The 26,272-nt window shown below is 34.0% G+C and overlaps 3 protein-coding genes and 1 non-coding gene across 4 annotated transcripts; 2 read left to right on the top strand and 2 right to left on the bottom strand.

Moving 5' to 3' along the window:
* The first annotated feature begins 5,321 nt into the window (after nucleotides 1–5,321).
* Nucleotides 5,322–9,849, top strand: LOC106367627 (WRKY transcription factor 8-like). The gene is made up of 3 exons (XM_013807434.3): nucleotides 5,322–6,654; nucleotides 7,318–7,461; nucleotides 9,266–9,849. The coding sequence occupies exons 1-3, from the start codon at nucleotides 6,203–6,205 to the stop codon at nucleotides 9,633–9,635; spliced, it is 966 nt and encodes a 321-aa protein (XP_013662888.1). The 5' UTR covers nucleotides 5,322–6,202; the 3' UTR covers nucleotides 9,636–9,849.
* A 3,413-nt stretch (nucleotides 9,850–13,262) lies between these two features.
* Nucleotides 13,263–13,709, top strand: LOC106363398. The gene has a single exon (XM_013803144.1). The coding sequence runs from the start codon at nucleotides 13,263–13,265 to the stop codon at nucleotides 13,707–13,709; it is 447 nt and encodes a 148-aa protein (XP_013658598.1).
* A 4,535-nt stretch (nucleotides 13,710–18,244) lies between these two features.
* Nucleotides 18,245–22,208, bottom strand: LOC106367628 (LRR receptor-like serine/threonine-protein kinase FLS2). The gene is made up of 2 exons (XM_048767586.1): nucleotides 19,064–22,208; nucleotides 18,245–18,834 (listed from the first exon to the last, which is right to left on the bottom strand). Exons 1-2 carry the CDS (start codon nucleotides 22,206–22,208, stop codon nucleotides 18,455–18,457), a joined length of 3,525 nt encoding a protein of 1,174 aa, XP_048623543.1. The 3' UTR covers nucleotides 18,245–18,454.
* A 2,414-nt stretch (nucleotides 22,209–24,622) lies between these two features.
* Nucleotides 24,623–24,702, bottom strand: TRNAL-UAG. The gene has a single exon. It is a non-coding gene; the product is annotated as a tRNA-Leu (tRNA).
* Nucleotides 24,703–26,272: the final 1,570 nt, after the last annotated feature.

Raw genomic sequence — 26,272 nt, 5'->3', positions numbered from 1 at the left:
TGTACCTGCGCATCTCACTGCAGCGTAACTTAAGCTCAGCGTTTACCGACTATGTCAACTGCTATTTTTTAGAGATTGTACCATCGACGATTTTGTTTGTAGTCCTATTCCAATTGTCTCTCTGCACCTCACTGCAACGTTGAGAGATTCATATATCTTTAAAAATAGGTTCCAGCTGCTCTCAAAATCCATTGATTGGATTCTTCAACGTCGATCTCGACTTTAGCGTGTTCTTTCGAATGCAGGTTCTAGGAATACAAGTGAACTTCTCTATTAGTCTTTTCTCTCCTTAGCCATGATCTATCCTTTGTCATATCTTGGTTATTTTCATTTTTCAGTTTTTCGTTAATTTTTCCTTCTATTGTATAATTGCCTTAGTTCATCGAGCTTTTAGTTTTTAATATAATCGATTGGACAAAAAGAAAAGATTATGCACTGTGTGGCTGCTTCGGAAAAAAATGTCACTGCAGCGAATCCAGTTATACCATATGTATAAACCATGAAAAGCACTTATAAATCTAGTTTGATAAGTTTAACCCTATGAATAAATATATATATATTATACATTTGATGTTTTTTTTTGTTTTCAACCTTGGATATAAGGTGTTGAGAATTCTTTAATCAATTAACCGGTGCATCTCACTTGACTAATTAACTTTAGCACATTTCTTGTTGTTGTTTGAGTTAGTTAAAGACACACAAGATTTGGTTACCCAGTTCCCTTTACTGGTACATCTGGGGAGAGGACAGTACTCTCAAAGATTCACTAGTATCAAGTGTATACAGGAGCTTACTTACACAACCACCTCTGTGTTTCTCTATTCACCTAGAAACAACACAAACAATAAGCTAAGACTTGAGCTTACTGAACATGTGTGTATAAGAGATGAAATCTACACTCCAAAGAAGAAGAAATAGTTTGAGACTCTTGACCAGATCTCTCTTTGCTTCTTCTCAACCTTCTGTAGATACTCCTTCAATCTCCTCTTCTTGCTCTTGCTTCTTGCCTCTCTCTCTAATCTCAGATTTGTGTAGAGTGAGTGTTATCTGTGTTGAGTAGCAAGTAATTAGGTTTAGAGAGTTTATACTTTATATATTGTCTCCCTAAACCTTAACACTAATGGGTTTCAGTTACTAAGGCCCAAACATAACAAATATCTTTAGAACATCAAAATGCAAAATGCAATTTTTTTGAAATGAACACTTCAGTGCTCTAGATAACTTCACATTCCGTGCAGCTTCATACTGCAGAAGACAAGTTTCTAAAATGGTCACTTCAGTGCTGTAGGTGAAATGGAGACCAAATGCACGAAACCAACACGAGGAAATAGTACTTGAAATCCTTACTTAATTTTTGGTGGATTAAAAAAAATTGTTGACAAAAAGAAAAGAAAAAAAAAAGAATCAAGAACTATAGTAGCAATTATTGACGTTTATGATCCATCGAAATCATGACTCAATAGGCACTAGTCGCTTTTTTGGGATCAACGATAATCTATCACAAGATTTCTATAATTATGGTTATGTACGACTCCAGTCAATTATTTATACATTTTGTTTTTTTTTCCTTTTTTCTAAAATTTATACATTTTGTTTCGAAGTTGTTATATACGGTTTCTGGAAAACGTTTTCATCATTTTCGGGTTTCAGAAACATTTTCACTATGATTAATTGTTTGAATGATGTAACCAAGTTTCTTATACACTATATATATGCATCCTGCTGTAGTTCGTAATTTGAATTTAAGATCGAGATGTACATGACCACATATATTTGTTGTTTAACATTATGCTTAAGGTAACTTCTATAGAATTTGATTGCAAAAGAGTTAGAAAAAAAAAACACAAAGAAGCGTAAGTGCCATTATCATTTTATTAGCCTATGAACACAAGAATTAAACTCTTAGTCTTGGCCACAACGGATTTAACATCCTTTCCGTTGGGGTGCTGGACCCTTTTCGGAGGGATAGTTGGGAATGTGGCCGTATAGATACAAGAGTTATCAGAAAAAAAAAAAAAAAACTCTTAGATATGATGTTTTGAGCTATTAAAAGAGGAAAAAAATCAGTTGACAAAAGAAAGAGGAAAAAATCATGTTGACCGAACAAATGTAAACTTTGTAAAGTCAATATATGCTCACTTCTTTGTCACTATTGGAATTTTGTTATATGTTATTTTCCAACAATTCCACTATTTTTACTATATACAATGATAATTTTTATTTTTAAAAGCATTAAATATATTTTACTCCATCTGTTTTTTTGTATGATATTTTAGAAGATATTTTTATTTCAATTTGTAAGATGTTTTGAAATGTAAAACTATTAAAATAAGTGATTAAAATATTAAATGTTAATATGTTGTTTTTGTTTTATTAGTTTAGAATAACAATGATTGATAACATTTGGCTTCTGGTAAAAGTAATTTTTTTTTTTAATTTGTGTGTTAAGGCTAGAACATTATATAAACATGGGGAGTATATGATAATTCATTAGTTTGACCATATATATTCTTTTATTATATTGATGTTCATTTTACATGTTTGAGGATAGTTCCAACTTCTAATGTGAAGACCGAAAAGAGATTTGTAAAGCGTTGATGACGTTGGTAATCTGTCAGCATATCAGTCATATTTTCCTTATCCTGCAATTTCAATCTTATATTTGTAACCTTTTTTTTCGTAAATGAATATTTGTAACATACTTTTGTCATATTTTAAGTCTTTAAAATTAGTTACTGAGTTATTGTACATCTAAATTAAGCTTAGTCCCAATTGATTTACATAAAACATACAAACTACATCCATGAGAATTTTTTTATAAGTTTCTAGTTTTATTTAGTATTTATAAGAAAGTTTCTTAACTTGTAATCATGCCCCTTGACATGAAATATTATATTCATAAAATAACGTCTAGTATTGATATTTATTAAGGTTGAGGGACCCAGATGGAATAGTCCACCACGTGCCAGGTCATGTGTCGGTTACGGTCAAATTCCGCTGCTGTAAGTAACACGTGTTATCCTAATAGCCTCACGATACTCGCCTTTGTTGTTGCCTTCTTTACATAAATATGACCGCTCCGGTAACCGGTTTAACATTTGTCATCGGCTTCTACACACGAGATTGTTCCCACCTTCTTCCACATCTCTATATATATTTTTTTTGAAAAAAACATCTCTATATATTAAGATAAACAAGAATTTGATTCACGTTTTTTTTTTTTTTTTTTTTTGGTAATCCAGGGTTCCCCGCTTCACGGATCATTCCGTGGGCCCGGTCAGGCAGCGGGCCGGCTTCACCCGGAAGGGTAAGTCCTGAGCCCGAAGGCCCAATACCCGCTTCGTGACATGGATGAGCAGTTCGCCTCCGGCTGGCGTCGAACCCAGAAGCATGACAATTGGCCCCCAAAACTCTAACCAGTAGAACCGACTCATCCCGTCGTTTGATTCACGTTTTGCCATATTTTTTGTTCATTTAGTTTGACAATTTAGAAACTGATGAAAAATAATGAGTGCTTCAAGTGTGTATTCTACAGTGTTAGTAATATCAAGTTATCAACTACTTTTACGAAAAAATAAAAATCAAGTTATCAACTGAAGAATATTCTTAAGAATTTTAAGCGAAGTCATGATTTTACATATTTGTTATGAATTTTTTAACCTGAAGTGTTCCAGTATATCTTAAAGAGTATAGGTAGTATATTGCTAAACTGAAAATGTTCTTAATTTAGTAAGACAGAAAAATAAAAACTTATTAATATTTCATAAATTCGTTTTTAAAATAATAAACATTATACTATATATTTTTGTTAGAATCATTTATTATGCTATAAAATATTTTTAACATATTCATGTAGTGGAAAGACTATGCTACGTATTTTTGTCGATTTGTTTTTGGATTCTTTCACCAAAACAACATTTAGATTATTAAGTAACTATTCGTAAATGTATGAAAATCTTATAATATAATCGCATAATTTGGAGTTAGAATAAATTAACATTACTGTATAAAATGACAAATCATGCTCGTGAGTTATTATTTCCTAAACCCGAAAAGGTATAGATAATCACATGTGATTAGATGCACAATATGTTTATTATACATGTAACAAATATGACTGAAATAACTTTGATAAAGCTCGGAGCATGATTATTGGGGATTTTTAAAGTGGGATTTTTAGCGGAATATAAGAATCCGTCTTTTAACTTTTAACTAAAAAAATTAAGAATCGGCTCTTAAAACTCTTATTTAAAAACCGGTTCTTAGTTTTTTTAGTTAAAAGTTAAGAAATGAGTTCTTATATTTCGTTAAGAACACCATCCTAAGAACCCCCAACAATCATGCTATTAGAAACTGAGTTAACTTCAGTGGTAATTGTTGTGAACTAAAAGTTAGTTTCATTTGATAACTACAAAGGGATAAGATAGATTTCACGTTTTAGTTGAAAACCACATTAAAAAATTATCATGCTAAGACCATAATTAATGTAGGTCTCTTAGGGAGGACTTTTTAGCGAATATAAGAGCCGTTTCTTAGTTTTTAACTAAAAAAAACTAAGAGATAAAAGCTAAGAGACGTCTCTTAAATAAGAGATATAAGACCATGATTAACCTTAGTCTCTTAACTGGGGTTCTTAGCTTCAGATAAGAGATAAAAGCTAAGAACCGTCTCTTAAATAAGAGATATAAAAGCCGTCTTTTAGCCTAAAAGTGTAAAAAAAAAAACAAAAAAATGTCAAATCATGAGTTAAGAGACCGGGGTTAATCATGCTCTAAGAGACGTTTCTTAGTTTATTTTAGTTAAAAGTTAAGAGATGTCTCTTATATTTGCTAAGAAACCCTCCTTAAGAGACATGCATTAATCATGCCCTAAAAAACCAAATAAGTACTACTGCATAGAAGTGGACACGGATCAAATACTACTATAATTTTTAGTATTTGTGATTTGTTTTATATTTAATGGATATTTTTTTATTTGCTTTGCTTCGGATATCAAAAAATTTTACAAATATCTCATCCATTTTGTTAAATACAAAAAAATCTTTTAAAAAACACTATACGAAACTGGTTTCAAAAAAATCTTTGTATATAATAAATAAAGGTAAAGATTATTAAAACTATATGTTCCATAATTATTTTAAACTACTTTGATTTTTTTATAAAACATAAAGTTCTTAGAAAATTTTTGTGTTATAAATATTTTATGTTCCTTTCTTAATTTTCTTTAAGTAACTTTTATACATAAAATTAATAATATTATATGTTAAAATAATAATTATATAAAATATATTTATAATTCTATATTTAATTGTAGACGTATATCTATTTTTATAAAAGTCAGAGAGGAACGGATATCTGAATCTAATTTTTTTAGTATTTGTGATTTGTTTCGTTAAAACATATGTTAATTTTTAATATTTTCTTTGTTTCTCAAATTTACGGATATCCGTATTTTTTAAATTGAATCGAATCGAATAATGAATTGTAAATTTTAATTTACAGATAAAATGCCCTGCCTTACCTCATATGTTAATATGGGACATCCATTGTAGAGGAAAACTTTTGTTGGTGAATATGTAAAGAGATTTAAAATTTAGTTGTCCAAAAATAATTATTCTTTTTCATATCTGTCATAAGACTTTAAGAAATTTAATTGTGAAAAAATGGTTTGGAGTTTATGTTCACATTAAGCATTTAAGAAACGAAGCCAAGTACTGTTTCCTTACTCGAGGACACTTCTGTAACTCTCTCCGTTTGGGAGGTAAAATACTTTTCGTCAACTCAAATTATAAAAGAAATTTCGTTTTGTTTTAATATTAAAAGTCATTCAAATCCCAAGCCTTTTAATCATTCACACTCAAACTATTCATTCAACCTTCGTTTTTTAAATTGTTTTGTTTATTATTAAATCATATTCTTTTTTTGTCAATATTAAATCATATTCTAAAACGCCATTTTTACTATATTTTATTTAGCAAAACATATTAAACAATATATAGTTTTCAAACTGTATAAATACAAGAAGACCCAAAAGTCTATACCAAATTTGGACCGACTGAAAAATCATAAACGTAAAAAGTTGGTCTTCTTTCTTTCTTTAAATTATCTTTCTTTCTTTTTTTGCTAAATCTCTTAGCTCTTCTCTTTGTTTTTTTTTTCTTCCAAACTTGTTTGGTGTGAAGTGAAGCTCTTTGTTCTTCATCATGTCTAATGAAACCAAAGATCTTAACAACCATCACTATACTTCATCGTATAATCATTACAACAACATCAACAGCCAAAATATGAGTCTCCCTTACGTTTCTGGTCCATGCACTTATAATGCAAACATGATCTCATCACAAATAGGTTCTGATCTACACTCGAGTTCTCAAGGAGCGTTCGGATTTGGTTTCGAGCCCTCGCCATCTTCCAGCGAGTTTTTTAATCCTTCGATCGATCAAGAAAATGGTTTTTATAATGCTTATAATTATAATACTAGTCTCAAGAGTCATGAAGTTGTCGGTGGTGGTGGTGCAATCGCTGAGAATGAAACTAGGGTTTCTGCATCTCCTTCTTCCGGTGAGGCCCATCATCATCACGGCGAAGATTCTGGCAAAAGCCTGTTGAAAAGAGAAGCTGACGATGGAGGAGATAAACAACGTTCTCAGAAAGTGTAAGTTTCTGTTTTTTGAAAAAGTTCATAATAGTTTTTAGTGGTTATTTTTGTTTTGTTCTTAGTAGTTAAACTCTTATATAGCCGAGCAAGATGGAAATATTTAGAGTTCATCATCACATGAATCATGATCAAACTTTTATTTTTTTTCTATCACTGAAAATGATTCGTTATTCTAATTAATCATCTTTTGCATACAAAAACAAAACTCTAGCTAATCAAACACCGAAGCTTTAATTCTTCGGAAATTTAAAATGCATTTCTTTTTTTTTCAGTTTGATGGCCAACCTTTTCTCGAACTTAAGTTTCTTTAACTAATAACTATAAATAAAATATATTTTAATTTACAATGTTTTATACGGAAAATACATATACAGAACAGAACTTGAATATCATAAATGAATATTTTGATTCCAAAATTGTTTATTCATTGATGAATTATCTTCCCCACTGCCCCCTAAAGAACCCTTTTAAACAGAAAGACGAGTACCATTTTTTGATAGACTACCACCTAATATTGTTGTAAAAACTTGTACGTCCAGCAATCATTTGGTGCTTAGCATTATTAACTATATATTGTTCAAAGTCAGTCGTATGGTACGATACAATACGGTCCATTATGACAAAGCATTAATTCAATTGCGTGATATTTATATGGTTCAGAGTTAAAACAAAGAAGAATCAAGAGAAGAAGATAAGAGAGCCACGAGTCTCGTTTATGACTAAGACCGAAGTTGATCATCTCGAAGACGGCTATCGTTGGAGGAAGTACGGCCAAAAGGCAGTCAAAAACAGTCCCTATCCGAGGTACTTTATTCAGCTGTTATATTTAATTATATAAATAACCAGGTACAATAAATTAATGAAAAAATGAATTTATTTTTTGAAACTTAAAAAAAAATGAAATGTTAATCTAGCTTTTAGTTCAGTTTTACCTTTTAAAATTCTTAAACCATAAATATTCGATCTAATATTCATGTTAAAAGAATTCTCATGTTTACTTTTTATTTAAAAAACAAAGACCAAATTTCATTTAAAATATTTTGAGTTTTTTTTTGTATCCATGTCCATTCAAGGTCTAAGAAAGATTTCATTGTGTGTTATGTTTAGTGGTTTTTTTTATTAATTTGCCTATCGTGTTTGCTTTTAGTTCTACAAATTTATTGTTGTTGTATTGTATTTTGTAAGAAAATTAATTTTTGTATTGTATTTTGTAACAAAATTAATTTTTCTTTTATATCTCTTAGAATATTGATACTGTTCACATTCACACACTTATTTCATAAATCATCTCAGGGGGTTATTGGTAAGTGAATTCTCACGAACTTTTAAAATAATTGAGATTCTATTGTTATTGGTTCTTGAATTTCAAAAATCTTAATAGAATTCATTGTTATTAGTTTAAAAAATTTCAAAATCCATTCAAATCTCTTGTTATTCAAAAAGTTTAGTTATTATTAATTCTCAAATTCTAACTAAATCTAGTGTTATTGGGAGATGAATTTTATTCATTTTTAATCATAAGATTCAACTTTCAAAATATTATATGTATCCATGTGATTTTCAAAATCCATATGACAAAAAAACTAGACAACAAAATAGTTATACTTACCAACTATCTATTGCACTTTAAATCCATATTATATGCCCAAAACTATAATTCATTATATTTTATATACTTTTACATTTTTGAATATATAATTATTTTTATATTGTTTTATCATTTTGAATATATAATTATATTTATAAATATAAAAAATAAAATAAATAGTTTACAAATCATTTTGAATTTTTTTAAAAAAAAATTGACAAAAAATGGAAAAATATTTGAAAACAAATTCGAAAAAATTATTTTAAGAATTATTAAAAATTTTGAATTTATAAAATAAGGTATAAAATAGTTTTTTGACTTTTTAATGAAACCTCTTTTGATCATTTTCCTCTTTAAGTGTTTTTCTGTGACAAAAACTTAAATATTTAAAAGAAACTATTTAAGAGAATTGCCCAATTTTGTATGTATCACTATTATTTTTTTTTTAATATGAAAGAAAAAATAAATAATCATGCAATATGATTTAGAAAAAAATAAAAATTATATATTTATTTTACAAAAATAATGATAGAAAATAGGTAATACAAATTCATGAAAATCTATACCAATCTAAAAAAGTTATGTTCAAATTCCTTAAGCCAATGTATATAAATTTTCACAATCCACATAATTTTTTTAAAATCTATGAACTCTTAAAATTTACTAACTCTATACAAATTCATCTCCCAATAATCTCCCTCATTTTTATTTTTAATCAAAATTTCAGGTTTTTTTAAATAAAACGATATTATGGTCAGCTCCAGTTCGTTGTGAAATTTTGCATGTATTTTTACCAGCCGCCAATGCTTTCTAGAATAATTATTTTCAATACCTTATAATATTTTCTTAAATTATAATAATGTACAGTATATGAGATATATATATATTCCATATAAAATGTTGACATTGTGTGAAAAGTCAGTCAATTTTGTTATAACAATATACAAAATATAACTTAATTTTGTAACCGACATTACAAGTCACATTCTAAAACAATTAGTATATGTCTTACGAAAACAGGAGTTACTATAGATGTACAACGCAGAAGTGCAACGTGAAGAAGAGAGTTGAGAGATCTTACCAAGATCCAACAGTCGTGATCACAACCTACGAGAGTCAACACGACCACCCGATCCCGACCACTCGCCGCACGGCAATGTTTTCTGGACCCGCCGCATCTGATTATAAATCTTCGTCTCTATCTCCAGGTTCCAATTTCATCAACACTCCAAGAAGCTTCTCACATGATGATCTCTTTCGTGTGCCATACTCAAGCATGAATGCAAACCCTAATTATCAGCAGCAACAAAACCATGAGTTTCAGCATGGTAGTGACTATGAGCTTCTGAAGGAGATGTTTCCTTCGGTTTTTTTCAAACAAGAACCTTGATGAAAAATTGTTTTGGGTGCAAATGTTAAAACTTTGAAGATGTAGTAGTACTATCATACTATCATACATAAACAATATCGGATGCATACTATAAGTGGTAGTTTTATTCTGCATGTATATTTTTCTGAGACTAGTATGATATAATGTAGAAATGTTATAGGCATGGATATATATGGAGTCTCTTTCGAGTTATTAAAATAAATTTCTTTGAGTGAATATATTAGTTATCCTTGAGGGGCATGTGAATCTCTATTTCTTTACTTGATACATATGCACTAATGAGGAAAGGGACATACTTATTTTCATATCTCTAAAGCAAACTAAACTTTTGATGATTTGAAATTAAACTAAACTTAGACAGAAAGATGTATATGTCGAACTTATCTATGCTTCATGTTTGACAACCTCACTTTATAATGTGAATTGCATTTCATACTTTTCAACATATATATCTCTAAACATATATAATATATATATATATATATATATATATTTATTTATATTTTTTTTTTATTTTTTTTTATTTTTTGCAACAATGACTATTCTATTATTCAGACTTGAGGTGTCCGGAATAACTATATCGGAATAGAACAAACAAAACAACAAAGCTCTCTACGAAAAGACCTCACAGTCCTAGATAAAGAGTCCGAAATTCCATTTTGCGCTCTTGGGATGTAAGAGATCTTGAAGTCCGGAAAACATATTTGCAGAGTCTTTATCGCCTCCAATTCTGTGACAAAACTTGGCCAAACATGAGGCTCCTTTATCGTCGCGATCAGATCTTTGCAATCCGTCCCAAAGTTCTGACATGTCGAGTGCTGAAGCATATTTTCCTTTCCCCTTGCAGTGCTTCCACTTTTGTATGTAAGGCAGTCTCCCGCCGACTATAGTTCCGCATCCCCATAAGTTGAATTTTTCCCAGGCTGTCGATCCAAACCTAGCCGCATCCGCTGAACGGAGCTGTGAAAGTCCATGAACCATCCATCATGCAGACATTGCTCAAGCTTAAGACTTGGGTTTCCTCATTACTATACTCTTGTGGACTTGGCGCTACCATTTCATTTGCATTAAATCAGACTTGACATTCACTTTCCGCGTATCGAACTCTCTAAAGGATCCATGTCTATCCTCCTAAAGAGTTTATCTTTCCGAACCTTCCAGATATATCAGATTATCCATGAATAAGGATCCATGTATAATTTAGGTTCAACAATGTTATTCTTTCTCCAAAAGAGTAATCCATATTGGCGTAAATACTTGGTAGCTAGCGAGAAGATACTAGGACTAGATGGTATCGCTGATAAAAACTATGCTTGTAGTGCTGAATAACATTCAAAAATCTCATAAGTAACAGTTTTTTCTGACCACATTTTAGACAATAATTATTGTATCTCATATATTGTACTCTTGTACATACCCATATGTATATGAATAATATGATGCCAAAGACATACGTATATAGACATGGTCGTGCCTGATAGGAAGCAGGTCAAGCATTGGCTTCGGGGCCGGTTATAGTAAATATTATTTTGGGGCCAATTTTTGCAAAGTTGTCTTTGGTCAAGTGGTTTAGTAAGATGTTTTAACTGACCAGGTCTTGCTTTCGAGCAAGCTTAGCACCGTTCTTGTATTTTCTTTGTTTTTATCAGTTATTTTAGGTTAAATTTTTATGTTAAAACAAATTAAGAGGCCAAAAAAAAATTCTATGCTTCTAACCTACAAAAAGTGAGGCACGGCTCTGTATATAGATTGATAATGGCACGGCTCTGTATATAGATTGATAATCCGGGTTAGTATACATGGCATAACCATATATTTGTTTTACATTTTTGGTCCTTTTTTTATAATATTGAAATTTGGTCCAACACTTTCTAATTGTGCAAAATATGGAGAGAGTGCAAAAAACATCTTAAAAGAATAATGTTCGAAAATTTGAAAACATAAAATGCAATTTTGACGCTAAAACTGTAATTCTTAAAATCAACAAATGCATAAATGTAAAGCTATTGAAATTTAATATAATTTACATCAGATGCTCATTTCACCACTAACAAGTACTACTACACACACAACAACATGTTATTGAAAAAACAAACACAAAATATATTAACATATCACCTACTACTACATAACACAATAAAAACACCAAATAATACTTTTAACAAATAAAGACGACCACATAATTACATCATCCAAAAAAATACGTGACAACAATAAAACAATATTTGGCGCGAAGCGCGAACACAACTCCTAGTGTATAATAAATCTTATCTTGACTATACCAAAAATACTTTTTTTCACTCAGTACACCACAGACGCACAAATCAAACTTTACATGTACATAGAGCCGGATTGGGAAATTTTAGACTTGAAGCCCATTTATTTATTTGGCCTCCAAAACATGAGAATTTAAAATTTCGTGAAGAGGAACTGAATAACACACTTTGTCTACTTCTAATATGAACATCGCCAACAGAATTACATAATCATTCCCGTTTAGAACTGCCCCCCAATACTAATATAATTTATTAAGGCCCAAACTTATGCTTGTCTATCTTATATAGTCAGGTACTGCCCTGGATGTACAACCGATATTTATTTCTATTGTACCAAATCACCCACTCAGCTCAACAAATAATTGAGTACTGCCCCTAGGGAATTCATTTAATTTCACGCGTCTCTTCATGTGACCGACTGGTTACATTGATATTAAACTAACCAATCTTCGGATACTCACAAGACAAGTGTTCTTTCAAGTTGTTAATTTTTTTTTGTTAAAATAAATAGTCAACAATTAAATAAGAATGAAGAATGAAGAATGAAGAATGAAGACTACTACAAAAACTTTATATAGACGAATACACTTATATTAGCCGGTTTAGATTGGTTTACTGTAAATGTAATTTAATCATGGTTTAGTCCGGTTTAGTACCTTACTTTATATACTTGTAAATGATACATTCTGTAACTAACGAGATTGAATAATATATCTTTTACATTTCTTTCTGATGATCTTCAACCTCTATTGGTATCAGAGCATTTTCTGCTTGTTTTCTCTGATTTCTATTCGATTCTCTAACAAATTCTTCATTATCGTCTCTGTTTCTTGAAAATCCAGCTGAATCTGAGCTTCGATTGAAGTTACGAATCAGAAAATCATCGCTATTGGTGATTCTTGATATCCGATCTCGATCTTCTGCAGTCTCTGATCTCGATCTCTACAATGACGATGCTTGGAAGGAGGATGAGGACTCGAAACACCGTTTCTGATACGGAAACTTCTGCGATGCGGAATTGATCGCATTTTTCCGCAAACGAAGACGATGATCTTGATGTCGAGATCAATCTGCCGCAGAATCTCGTAACTCGTCGTATGCAAACTCGTGGATCGAATAGCTCTAGTATGAAATCTATCGACAACACTCATAGTCCGTATTTTTTGCATTATGCCGATCATCCTGGATTGTGTATTGCGAATCAGAATTTAGATGGATTGAACTATAATAACTGGCATATCGCAATGAGGATGGTCTTGATGCTAAGAACAAGATAGGATTTGTCGATGGATCGTTAGTTAGACCAGCTGAGAGTGATCCATTGTTTAAGATCTGGAGTAGATGCAACATCATGGTTAAGTCGTGGTTACTTAATACAGTGAATCAGGAGATATATGATAACATCTTGTACTATGATGATGCTGTTGCGATGTGGAATGACTTGTACTCTAGGTTTCGAGTAAGTAATCTCCCAAGGAAGTATCGGTTAGAGCAGGCTACTGCGACCTTGAAGCAGGGATCCATGGATTTATCTGCCTACTATACTAAGAAGAAGACTCTTTGGGAGCAACTGTCTAACACAAGAATCACCACAGCAAGAAGATGCAACTGTGATCATGTTAAGGAGTTAATGGAGGAAGCCGAGACTAGTCGTATCATTCAGTTTCTCATGGGACTCAACGAGAATTTTGCCAATATTCGAGGGCCAATTCTGAACATGAAGCCTCGTCCCAGCCTTACTGAGATATACAGCATGCTTGACCAGGATGAAAGCCAGCGAATTGTAGGATCTGCTTAACGAGTGACAAATCATCATGTTGCTTTCCAAGTTCACGAGTCACTCAACCCGGAGAATAATCAAGTTCTTACTTTTCAAGGACCTTATCACAAGGTGAAGTGCTCTTTCTGCTCCAGACTTGGTCATACAGTTGACAAGTGTTACAAGAAGCATGGATATCCTCCTGGAATGTTCAAAGGAAAGAAACCTACTGCTATTGCCTCAACAAACATGGCACTTACATAGTCGGTTAATACGAATGAAGAAGTTTTCTGCGAACAACTCTCCAAAGACCAGCTCCAGTCTATGATCTCTTACTTGAGTTCTCAACTCCAATTTCCTAATGTCACATCCACAACTTAGAAAGATACTGCTTCGACTTCAGCTTATGCTCTTATAATTTCACAGATTACAGGAAGCCTTTCCGGTAACTTCATATCTCTTTACAACCATTCCTATCACGGCATGCTTATATCTTCCACTTCAAAAGAAACATATGTGTCTCTTAGAGCTTGGATTATATACTCAGGAGCTACGCAAATGTTATTCATGATAGGAACTTTTTTACTGATTACAAACCCTTAGACAAAACCTATGTCACCCTTCCTAATGGCTATACTGTTACTATAGTTGGGGTAAGATGCATTCATTTGACTGATTCTATTACGCTTTTCAATGTTCTTTTCATTCCGGATTTCAGATTTAATTTGTTAAGCGTGAGTGTTTTAACTAAACCATTGAATTCTGAAGTTTCTTTCACTACTAATGATTGCTTTATCCATGAACTTACTCAGGCATTGATGATTGGTCAAGGTAGTCAAGTTCACAACTTATATGTCTTGGATGTCAAAAATAGACATAGATCTTTATCTTTTCAAAGTATGTCGTCTGTTTCTGTTGTCGTGGATTCTCTTACTTGGCATAAGCATTTAGGTCATCCGTAAAAATCTAAAATTGATACATTGTCGAATGTTCTACATATTCCAAATTCAAAACTTAATAAAGATCATTCTGATTTGTGTCATGTTTGCCATTTATCGAAACAGAAACACTTACCTTTCAAATCTCGACAAAATATTAGCAAGAATGCTTTCGATTTGTTACATATAGATACTTGGGGTCCTTTTGCTGAACCTACTGTTGATAATTCGAAGTATTTCTTGACTATAGTTGATGATTTTAGTAGAGCCACTTGGGTTTTCTTGATGTGTGCAAAGTCTGATGCTATACAAATATTCCCTGATTTTGTTAAGATGGTAGCAAATCAATATAATGTGAATGTTAAGGCTGTTAGATCAGACAATGCAAATTAACTGAAATTCACTGAATTCTTTGCCGCTAGAGGAATCATTTCATATCATTCATGTCCTGAAACACCTGAACAAAATTCTGTAGTGGAAAGAATGCATCAACATATATTGAATGTTGCTAGAGCATTATTATTTTAGTCTAATGTACCTTTGCAATTTTAGGGTGATTGTGTTTTGACTGCGATTTTTCTTATAAATCGTTTACATTCTCCTGTTTTGGAACATAAATCACCTTTTGAAAAGCTAACTGGTAAACAACCCGATTATGAAAACCTAAAAACCTTTGGATGCTTAATTATGTTAGTACTTCAACTAAGAATAGGAATAAGTTTGATCCTAGAGCTAAGGCTTGTGTCTTCCTAGAATATCCTTTGGGGTACAAGGGTTATAAGCTTCTAGACATAGAGACACAATCTGTTTCTGTCTCTCGTCATGTGATTTTTCATGAGGATATCTTTCCCTTTGCATTATCATCTCTAAATGATAATGTCAAATCTTTCTTTCCTCATGCTTCCTCACCTGCTGTCCCTGATGATGTGTTCTCTAAACCAGCATCTTCCGATGCACATCTTCATAATGATGTGTCATCTTCTGACGTTCTTCCCTCTGGAAGTCGTTCAATTCGAAACAAGAAACAACCTTCTCATTTGCAGGACTACCTTTGTTCAAATGTTTCTTCTTCCTCTTCCACCCCTTATCCTATGGAAAACTACATTTCATATTCTGCTTTATCAGAATCGTTTCTTTCTTTTATAAATACCATCACAAAATCCAAAGATCCTCAAAAATATTCAGAAGCAATGCTAGATCAGTTATGGCGTGACACTATGAAGGAAGAGATTGACTCTCAAGAAAGGACCAAGACTTGGAGTGCTTGCATATTACCACCTGATAAGAAGCCCATTGGTTGTAAATGGCTTTATAAGACCAAATACCATGCAGATGGTACAGAAGAGAGGAAGAAGGGTCGTCTAGTTGGTAAAGGGTACACGCAAGAAGAAGGCGTAGACTATCAAGAAACCTTTTCCCATGTGGCTAAACTTAGCACTGTAAGGGTTCTCATTGATGTCGCAGCTAAGATGAATTGGTCTCTCACTCAGTTGGACATTTCCAATGCATTCTTGAATGGTGATCACGAGGAGGAGATTTACATGAAACTTCTCCATGGTTATGAAGAGCTAAAAAGTGTTTTAGTCCCTCCTAATGTTGTTTGTAGATTACATAAATCACTTTATGGTCTCAAGCAAGCATCTAGGCAGTGGTACTTGAAGTTATCTTCTACTATAATGAAGATGGGTTTCATGAAGTCTCGGGATGATCATACATTGTTTGTGAAGAATGTAGATGGAAGATATTTGGCAGTATTAGTGTATGTTGATGACATCTTAGTGGTGAGCAACAATGATGAAGCTGTAAAGGAGTATATTGGTGAATTGGAATCACATTTCAAACTCCGCAATCTTGGAGATGCAAAATATTTTCTTGGCTTGGAGATTGCTTGTTCTGCACGAGGCATTTCAGTTTGTCAAAGGAAATATATTCTTGAATGGCTTGATGATACATGCTTCCTTGGATGTAAACCATCATCTATTCCTCTTGACCCCACGGTTCGACTTTCAACATAAACTATTATACCAAAAGATGGGTCGAAGATCATACACGAGATGGGAGCTCTGTTATCTGAGCCTAAAGTCTACAGACGATTGATGGATATACTGATGTATCTTGCAATCACTCGAGCAGACATAGCTTATACTCTCACGAAGCTCTGTCAATATTCTGCTGCACCTAGAGATGCTCACTTGAAGGCTGCTCACAAGCTCCTTCGTTATCTGAAAGGTACTGCGGGACATGGTCTCTTTTATGATGTGTCTGGGTCATTTGATTTGCGTGGTTTTGCTAATGCGGATTGGGGATCGTGCCCTGACTCACGAAAATCTATTACTGGTTATGCTATGTTCCTTGGAGAGTCTTTGGTAACTTGGCGTTCGAAGAAGCAACGTACCATATCTTGAAGCACCGGGAAGCAGAGTTCAGAGCTTTGGCTGATGCATCTTGTGAGATTGAATGGCTTCTTCGGTCCAGGTACCTGTCTCGTTGCCTACACACTTATATGGTGACAACACAGCCTCTCTCCACATCGTAAACAACTCCGTATATCACGAGAGGACTAAACATGTTGATCATGATTGTTACACCATTCGTGATCGCATTGACAATGGCATGATCAAGACAATGCATGTACGTACACATAATCAAATTGCAGACGTGCTGACGAAGGCATTGTATCCAGCACCATTTCGGATTCTCATTTCCAAGATGGGTGTTTTGGACATCTACACACCTTCATCTTGAGGGGGAAAGGGGGGGGGGTATTAGCCGGTTTAGATTGGTTTACTGTAAATGTAATTTAATCATGGTTTAGTCCGGTTTAGTACCTTATTTTATATACTTGTAAATGATACATTATGTAACTAATGAGATCGAATAATATCATCTTTTACATTTCTTTCCGATGATATTCCACCTCTGTTAACTTACGATTAGATAAACACCAACTATTGAGAGATTAATTTTAAAACCTATTAAAGTATATTTAAATAACCAAAATAATTATACAAATAAATATTCTCTTATTATTAATGATTAGACAACCTCTCTCTGCTGACTTTTCCTGCATTTTTGCTCTGTTCTTCTTCTTCGTTTCTCCTCCCGATCACTCTTTTTTTCTTCCTGAAGTAAACTCTCTTGGGCATAACATAGTCCGTTCAACAAAGCCAAGACCAATGATGTCAGATTCGGAAAGCATACGACATTAAAGCGATAGTTTTCAATTTAGTTTTGTTTAATATACTCTCTATATTTTTGTTTTGTAAGCATTAAGCAAAAAATTTGTGTGGCCCGTTTATAAATGTATAGTGATGTTAAAGTATCAATCAAATATTTGGTTGGTATATATCATATGATTTCACAATTTTCATGGTACCATCGTTTATTCATTCCTTGTTGTTCTCTTCTGCAAGGTAACATCTACAACTGTCGGTAAATAATATTATAAAGATTGGACATATAAGTTTTGTTAATGTATTTTAAATATATTAATTAAAGATAAAAAGCATTTTTAGTAATTTTATTAATCTGTTGAAAAATGTTAAAAGTAAGATAACAATCTTGTGGAAGAGAAAATAGTAATCCAAACAGATGTGGGATACGGCTGATCAACTTCTCTACTTGGGAAAATTTGAATAAACTGTGAAGTGGCTTCCTTCCAATTAAATCAAGCGTCTAACACTTGCGCAAATGCAATCAACTCATCAGAGATTTTTACAATTTCATACAATAGTTGTTAGGCCCTTTATTCAAGCTCAATATATTAAGAGAAAAAAAGGAAAACATAAACATAGTACGACACTCGCACAACAAAGCTCGTCTTCGACTTTGATTAAACCATTACTGTTACACTTCTAAATCACCATTGCGATCTGGAACTGGGATCGTCTTCCCTCTGAGTTTCATCAAATGCGTAAGAACCTCATTCATATCGGGCCTATCCTCAGGTCTGGAGCTGGTACAGTACAAACAAAGCTTCAACAAATCTTCAACAGCCTCTTCCTGCTTCCTAGTAACAATAGATAACCCAATCTCCGAATCAAGAACCCTAATCATCCCTTCCACTCCATCTCCAATCGCTTCCTCCACCAATTGACGCAGACTCACCCCTTGTGATTCTTCATCGATCACCGAAGTCGGTCTCCGTTTCGTCATCAGCTCCATCATCACAATCCCGAAGCTGAACACGTCCGCTTTCGTCGTCACTTTCCTCATATAAGCAAACTCTGTTCATTGAAGAAAGAAAATAGTGAGTGAATCAATGGAACCGGCCCTGGCCCAATAAAGCATGGGCTTCCTATCTTCATTTGATTAACTTTTTACCGGTCGTTTTGAAATTTGTCTAGTCTAGTGGTTTACGGTTCTCTATATTGTTCAAGAGGAGCTAGGTTCGAAGCTTCCCTTAAGCCACGTATGTTTTGACTTATAAAATATTGTTTGGATATTGAATTTTACCTGGAGCTAAGTACCCAATCGTCCCCTCGAAGGCTAATGTAGAAGCTGTAACGCTTCCATCTTCACGTAACCCTAGAATCCTCGCAGTCCCGAAATCGCTGACGTGAGCGACTCGATCTCCGTCGAGGAGTATATTCGCCGGCTTCAGATCGCAGTGAACGATCGGGAATCCGAATCCAGAATGAAGGTAATCGATTCCGCTAGCGATATCAACGCACAGATCGATTCTCTCGGTGAAGCCTCTGATCTGTTCACCGGAGCCGTGAATCGCGTCCTCTAAGCTTCCTTTCTCCATGTACGGAAGCACCAATGCCTTCATCTTCCCGCTCTCCCAAGCGAACCCTAGGATCTTCACTAGGTTTCGATGCTTCAGCTGGCTTAGCGTTTTGGCTTCTGTGTAGAACCATTTATCTGATTCTGCGGAGAATTGCTTTAGGTTTAGGACTTTTACTGCGATCGCTGTGTTATCTTGGAGATGACCTTTGTAGACTGTGCTTAAGCTGCTTGAGCCGATGATGTTGGCGCTGTTGAATGAGTCTGTTGCTTGTTCAAGCTCTTTTGGGTTGAATCTCTTTAGCTTCAGAGCTGAATCCAAATCCGGCATTGGAGATTCTGATGAGGCTTCAGTCTTTTTCTCCTTTTTTCTGCAGCAGATGAGAATCAGGACAACGAGTATGAGAAGAAGAACTGCAGCTGATACAAGAACAATCACGATGATTGCAGTTCTTTCGGAGAAGTGGCTTGACTTCTTCTTGGTTATCATACATGGCTTGAGAGGCTTCTTGCTGCCGCAGAGCTCTTTGTTTCCCATCAGATCATCTGCGTTGATGTCTTTGAACACACCGGACTCAGGGACGTGGCCTTTGAGGTGGTTTGAAGCTAGTTTGAGATGTTTCAGCGTCGAAATATTGGCGAGGCTCTCTGGGATTTCGCCTGTGAGATTGTTATAAGAGAGATCCAGAGAGACTAAATGCGTCATGTTCCCGAAGCTTTGAGGGATTCCACCAGAGAGACTGTTCCTTGAAAGGTTCAAGCTTTTGATCATGTCCATGCCGCCTTGTTGGAAAACTTCATCTGGAATCTGACCTGAGAGATTGTTCCGTGAAAAATCCAAGAACAACACGTTTTTGCAGGCTGGTAAAGATCTTGGAATAGACCCAGAGAAGAGATTGTTTGAAAAGTCGATCTCTTGAACCATTTCTAGCTTTCCAAGCTCATTAGGGATGGTTCCTGACAATAAATTGTTTGAGAAGTTGAGGGTAAGCTGCAAGTTTCTCATCGACGATATCAGCTCTTCAGGGATGGTTCCGGTGAGAAGATTGTCGGAGATATCCAATGTGTTGAGATGCGAAAGTGTCTTAAGGCTTGCAGGGATAGACCCGCTGAACTTGTTTCCATGAAGACCCAAGTAGGTAAGAGATTCAAGATTTGCGAGCAAGATAGGAATTGGACCTGAGAACTTGTTGTTGGACAGATAGAGCTCTGAGAGTTGCTTCATACCAAATATTTCTTCAGGAATTGGACCTTCGAGGTCATTTGTATCCAGCTGAAGCCCCTGAAGTAGAGGCAGATTTGATATCTCACTTGGGATTCTTCCCGTGAAATGATTAGTGTTGAGTTGCAAGAGACTCAGTTCTCTCAGATTCCCTATCTCTCGAGGAATTGGTCCAGTGAGTGAGTTAGAAAATAGCTGCAAAATCCGTAGCTTCTGAAGCTTCCCGATGAATGGCTTGAGCGTTCCTGTGAGGTTGTTCCGTGCCAGATTAAGAGTTTCCATGTATGAACAATTAAATATATCATCTGGAATGTCGCCTGCAAACCGATTCGGCCCAAGAGAAAGAAATGTAAGATTCATACGTCCTAAACCCCTAGGAATCTCGCCAGTCATCTGGTTATGAGACAGGTCCAGGAGTTTAAGACTGGTGCAGTTACTTATGCTAGAAGGTATTGACCCGGTAAGAAGATTGTCGTGTGCAGAAAGGTTTCGAAGGTTTGTAAGAAGCCCCAGATTCGCCGGGAGCTCACCGGAAATCAAATTGAATCCCATTGTTATCACTGTCAAGTTCTTCATGTTTGTGATTGACTGTGGAAACTCTCCTGTTAATTTGTTGGAGTGAAGCGTAAGAACTTTAACTGACGTAAGGAAACCAATCTCTTCCGGTATTGGGCCAACCAACTGGTTTTCCGACAGTCCCAAATTGGTTAACCTCGTTAACCGAAACAATGAGGATGGAATTGACGAATTCAGCTTGTTCTTGTATAACCGGAGTGCCTCCAGCTGTACCAAATTCCCTAATTCAGCTGGTATTGCCCCGGTTAACTGGTTACTATACAGCTCAAGTTGGTTCAAGCTCGTGCAGTTTCCGATCTCAGCTGGTATCTCTCCTTCCAACAAGTTTTCAGCTAAAACTAGAGCTTGTAAGTTCGAGAGATTTCCTATCTCTCTCGGAATTTTACCGGTTAACTGGTTACTATCCAGGCTAAAATCCGTTAGATTAACCAAAGTACCAATTGATACTGGAATAGAACCACTAAACCGGTTCAAGCCTGCTATAAAGATTTGGAGATGAACCAAATCTCCTAAGCATTCTGGCATCGTTCCGGTTAAGTTGTTGTTTTCAAATCCTACTAATTCCAAAGATATAGTTTTGCAGATCGCTTCAGGAACATCACCGGTCAACAAGTTATCCCTCAGGTCAAGATACACAATATTCTTAAGCCTCCAAATCTCAGACGGAATTGAACCAGAGAAATAATTCAAGTAAAGAATGAGCTGGTTAAGCTCTGTTAAGTTTCCTATTTCTGACGGTATTTCGCCGGAGAAACTATTAGAAGTGAGATCAAGAACCTGGAGATAGGTGAGATTTGCTATGGCTGGAGACAGGACACCTTGAAGTTGCTTCTCCATCAAGGAAACAGAGACAACGTGACCGGTACGATCGCAGGTGATTCCGGTCCAATTGCAGTGTTGTACCAGACCGGTGGTGGTCCAGTCAGACAATATCCCTAAAGGGTCTTCGGAAATACCTTTCTTGAAGGATATTAAAGCTTCAGTCTCTGGTTTAAACTTCTGTTTCGCAAGTGATGAGCAAGAGAATACGAAGAAGAGAGTTAAGATCAAATTTGTCTTTGAGAGTGAAGTCATGGTTTAGATGAGTTGAAAATGGCGAGAAAATATTATGACTTATGATATGAGATAATAGTCTATATATAGTATATACACACTTAAAGTCGTGGGATTGTACATATGAACATACTGTCAAGACGATATTAAATTTAAGGATCATATCACGGATGTGAAAAGGCCAAAACGCAATATATATTCGGCCTAGTCGCATTATAATATATAGTTCATGATAATTCGGCCAAATTGCATATAAAGCCACTAAATGCATTCCCACTCTGCCAGTCATACACATTCTTAAAATGTACTATATCTTCATTCATTTAATCTCGCTAATAAATCAATATTCTTCTGTATACAAACGTTATATTCAACTTTATATATTTTACTGCTAAAATGAAAACAATTGTATTTTGCTTGGTCGTTTAACTAAACATACATACGAAAATATTCAGTATATATATATTTGAAACTTGACATAGCTTTTTATAATATGTAGTGTATTTTACTCAATTTATATAATAAGCGCGCGTCAACGCTTAGTCGCTTATATGAAAAAAGAATGTGAACTGAATTTGGCAACTGAGAAAGACCAGCCTTTTTGGTCTAAAGAGTAGCATCATTGAAACTTAAAACCATTGTGCGCAACATAGTGTTTGACTAGTGAGTACTTTAAAAACAAAACAATTATCGTCATTTTTGTTTCTACAGAAATATATATATCCGGTTTTTAAGTATATATATAATGTAATGCATTAACACGTCTTCTGAGTTCTGACTTGAAGAATCAAAAACCTAGTAGGCTGTATTAATAAGATATCTATATACAAGTAGTGTTTTTTTGGAATGATATTCAAGTTTTGTTTTCTTATGAGCAATTTAATATGTCAAGCATTTTAATTTATCTTTTTGCAACCCGGAAAAGAAAGGGAAAACAAAATTCTTCTCTCAAAGTTTTGTTATAATCTGAATTTTCTTATCGACATTTGTTTTCGGATAGATATGTACAACGATATTCTCTGATAATATACTTCTATTTATATATACATATTGAGTTATAAAAATAGCCAGTTACAATTGGTAACCATGTTTTAAAAAGAATTACGGTGAATTGTTCGTTTCTCCAATTTTACACCAGTTAGGTTGAATTTTTAGTCAAATTATTAGTAGGTAGGTAATTAGGCCTGAAATTTTTATCCGAGATCTGGATTCGATCCGAGATTCGATCCGGATCCGATCCGAAAATCTGGATATCCAGAGGGGCCGAATCCGGATCCGGATAGTAAAATGTTGGATCTGTCAAAGCTGGATCCGGATCCGGATATCTTGATTTTTTAGTCCGGATATTCGGATCCATAAGTTTTATTAATAACTATTTCAAAAATAGTAATATCTATATATAAAGACTAACTTTATGTAATATATTTTCATTTTTATGATAGTATATGTAAATTTTATGTAAATTTTGTAATATTATATATAGAAATAATTAAAAACATTAAATATTTTTTATTTTTAAATTATTGTTAATATTTTATATATATTAATATTATTTTATTTATTTATTTTAAGGATCCAAATCTAAATCCGGATATCCGCCGGATATTACAATTTTTTGAAAGATATCCGACACCCGGATATCCGAGATATCCGAGAACCCCGGATCCGGATAAGGATAGTAAAATTATGGATCTGCCGGATAAAGATCCGGATCCGGATACCTTAAAATTGCCCGGATATCCGATCCGTCCCAGGCCTAGGTAGTTTCCACTATATTCTTCTAAATTCTTTATGGAAGAATGAATTTATAAAGAAAAAAATCTTCTCCAATTTTGACGAAGAACAAAATTAACAGACATTTATATTTGTTGTTTATTCAATTCCTTGACTGGATTTTTGTTTATTTTTCCATTTATCTAAATACCACCAATTGCTTCAAGTTGTACTTCTTTCATATATACTTTCATCGCACAACTTTTTTTACCTATTCTTTCTTTCTTTTTTTGTTACATTTTAATATATCTTGCGTTGTTTAGTTATGGATAAAAATATAGTATTTTATTTTGTTTAGATATGTTATTGTTATTTTTGTCCCATGTAAAGGCCAAAATTATATATATATATATATATATATATATATATATATATATATATATATATATATCTTTCAGTTGACACATTCACAATATATATGTTATTTTAAAACGAATTCAATTAATGGTCTCATATGGATCAAGGATTCATTCAAATACAATATGATGATATAGTCGATTTGGACAACCTGTATCCGGATACTATGCTTACTTGACATTGACCCATTACCAATACCACGTCTACATTCTACCGGATACTATGTTAATACTTACTTGACTTGCGGCGAAGTCAACAACGTCCATTGGAAAAAAAAAGATAAACAAAGGAGTCAAGAAAAAATATGACAGCTGTGGGATTTGAACCCACGCCCTTTCGGACCAGAGCCTAAATCTGGCGCCTTAGACCACTCGGCCAAACTGTCATTTGCTGAACGTCTTCATAATATATTATATATTTCTTTGTTGTGGAAATGGAGTTATCTTCCCAATTTGTTAACATCTCTTTATGCAACTCTCTTCTGTGTCTGAAACTGAGAGTGATACATCTGAATACTATATCAACAAATACATAAGTATTCCGGAAGTTTGAATCATTTAATAGTATTGCGTTAAAGTGATATTTTGAGATAAATATTGTTACATAGATTAAAAAATGGATGTGGAAGCTGATCAAAAGCTGATCCCCGTCAAGGCCATCGTACCTTATTAAAAGCTGATTTAGAAGCTCTACTCTCTTATACAGAGCATGGTTTAGCTCTAAGGAATCTTGGAGACTAACTCGAACAGCCCAGCCAACGGTCGACTGGTACATAGGTATCAGGTTTCAATTCAACACCCCAAAATACTACCCCTTCATGGTTTGGAATAGTTATCAAGAATAGGCTTCCAACAGATAACAGAATCTCCCACTAGAACATTGCAACGGCAACAGAGGTATATGGAGAAACGTTACTCAAAAGTTATTGTATGTGCAATACACTAGTGAATGGGATGAGGTCACTCGTCTTATCAATGATCAATCAAGGCAAAAAGTACATTTGTTCCTCCTCAGATACATGTTTCAGGAACAATTTGGTATGAAAGGAATGGGAGGCGGCATGGTGAGAAACCGCATTCAGTGCTGGTTAAACAAATCGACAAGTTGGTCATAAATCGCATCTCCAGTATAAGAATGATGGATGATCGAAAGTATACTAAAGCGATGGCGTTATGGTTTTCCTTTCGATAATTTTCTTGTTGGAATCAAAGTCTTAAGTTTTAAATTCTAAAAACTCTCAAACAGAGTCACAAACCTTGTACAAAAGTTTTTGCCCAGAATAAGATGTCTATATTAATATTAAAATTATATATTATGATTCTGTATAACATAAGATATACTTTAAGCGATAGTTAGATAGAACTAAAGGTATGATTGTTCTCAGGGGCGAAGCCATAGACTTTTTATAATGGGTTCACTAATATTAAAATTTAATATATGGTGTTTGTAAGTTTAAGAAGAAGTTTTGGAAAATAATTTTTTTATATTTCGCCTATCACGTTGTAGTAGTTATGGACTTAGGAGTAACAAATAAAATCGAAAAAACGGTGGATCAATAACATATTATAAGCAAAACAATAATTGTGCGAAATAAAAAAAATATAGCTCCTTTAAATTCAGAAAACATAGTTGCATAATAAAAGAAATTGAAGGTTATTTGACCCTCTAAATTGTAAAGGTTGTTCCAGATCCGACCAACACGTGAGACTTGCTGGTGGTTCATTCTTGGAAGTTTCTTCTCATCTTCAAAGTCGTCTAATGCAGAGCTCTCATGGCGGCGAAGGTGGTGACACTCACATGCTTATATTGCTTGCTCGAAAAGACTAATACACTAAGCCGAGACGATTTACAGTGATTAAGTCTCCTTGAAACAGAGATCACCTCATCGAGCAGTAACAAAACCGAGTACGACATATTTATCTAGAAATAGATTTTCAACCTCCTCTTTCAGCAAT

This window comes from Brassica napus, chromosome C9 (genome assembly GCF_020379485.1).
Source record: "Brassica napus cultivar Da-Ae chromosome C9, Da-Ae, whole genome shotgun sequence".
Taxonomy (NCBI): Eukaryota; Viridiplantae; Streptophyta; class Magnoliopsida; order Brassicales; family Brassicaceae; genus Brassica; species Brassica napus.
Note: the sequence above shows the minus strand (reverse complement) of the source record. Positions and strands in the feature narration are given on the sequence as shown.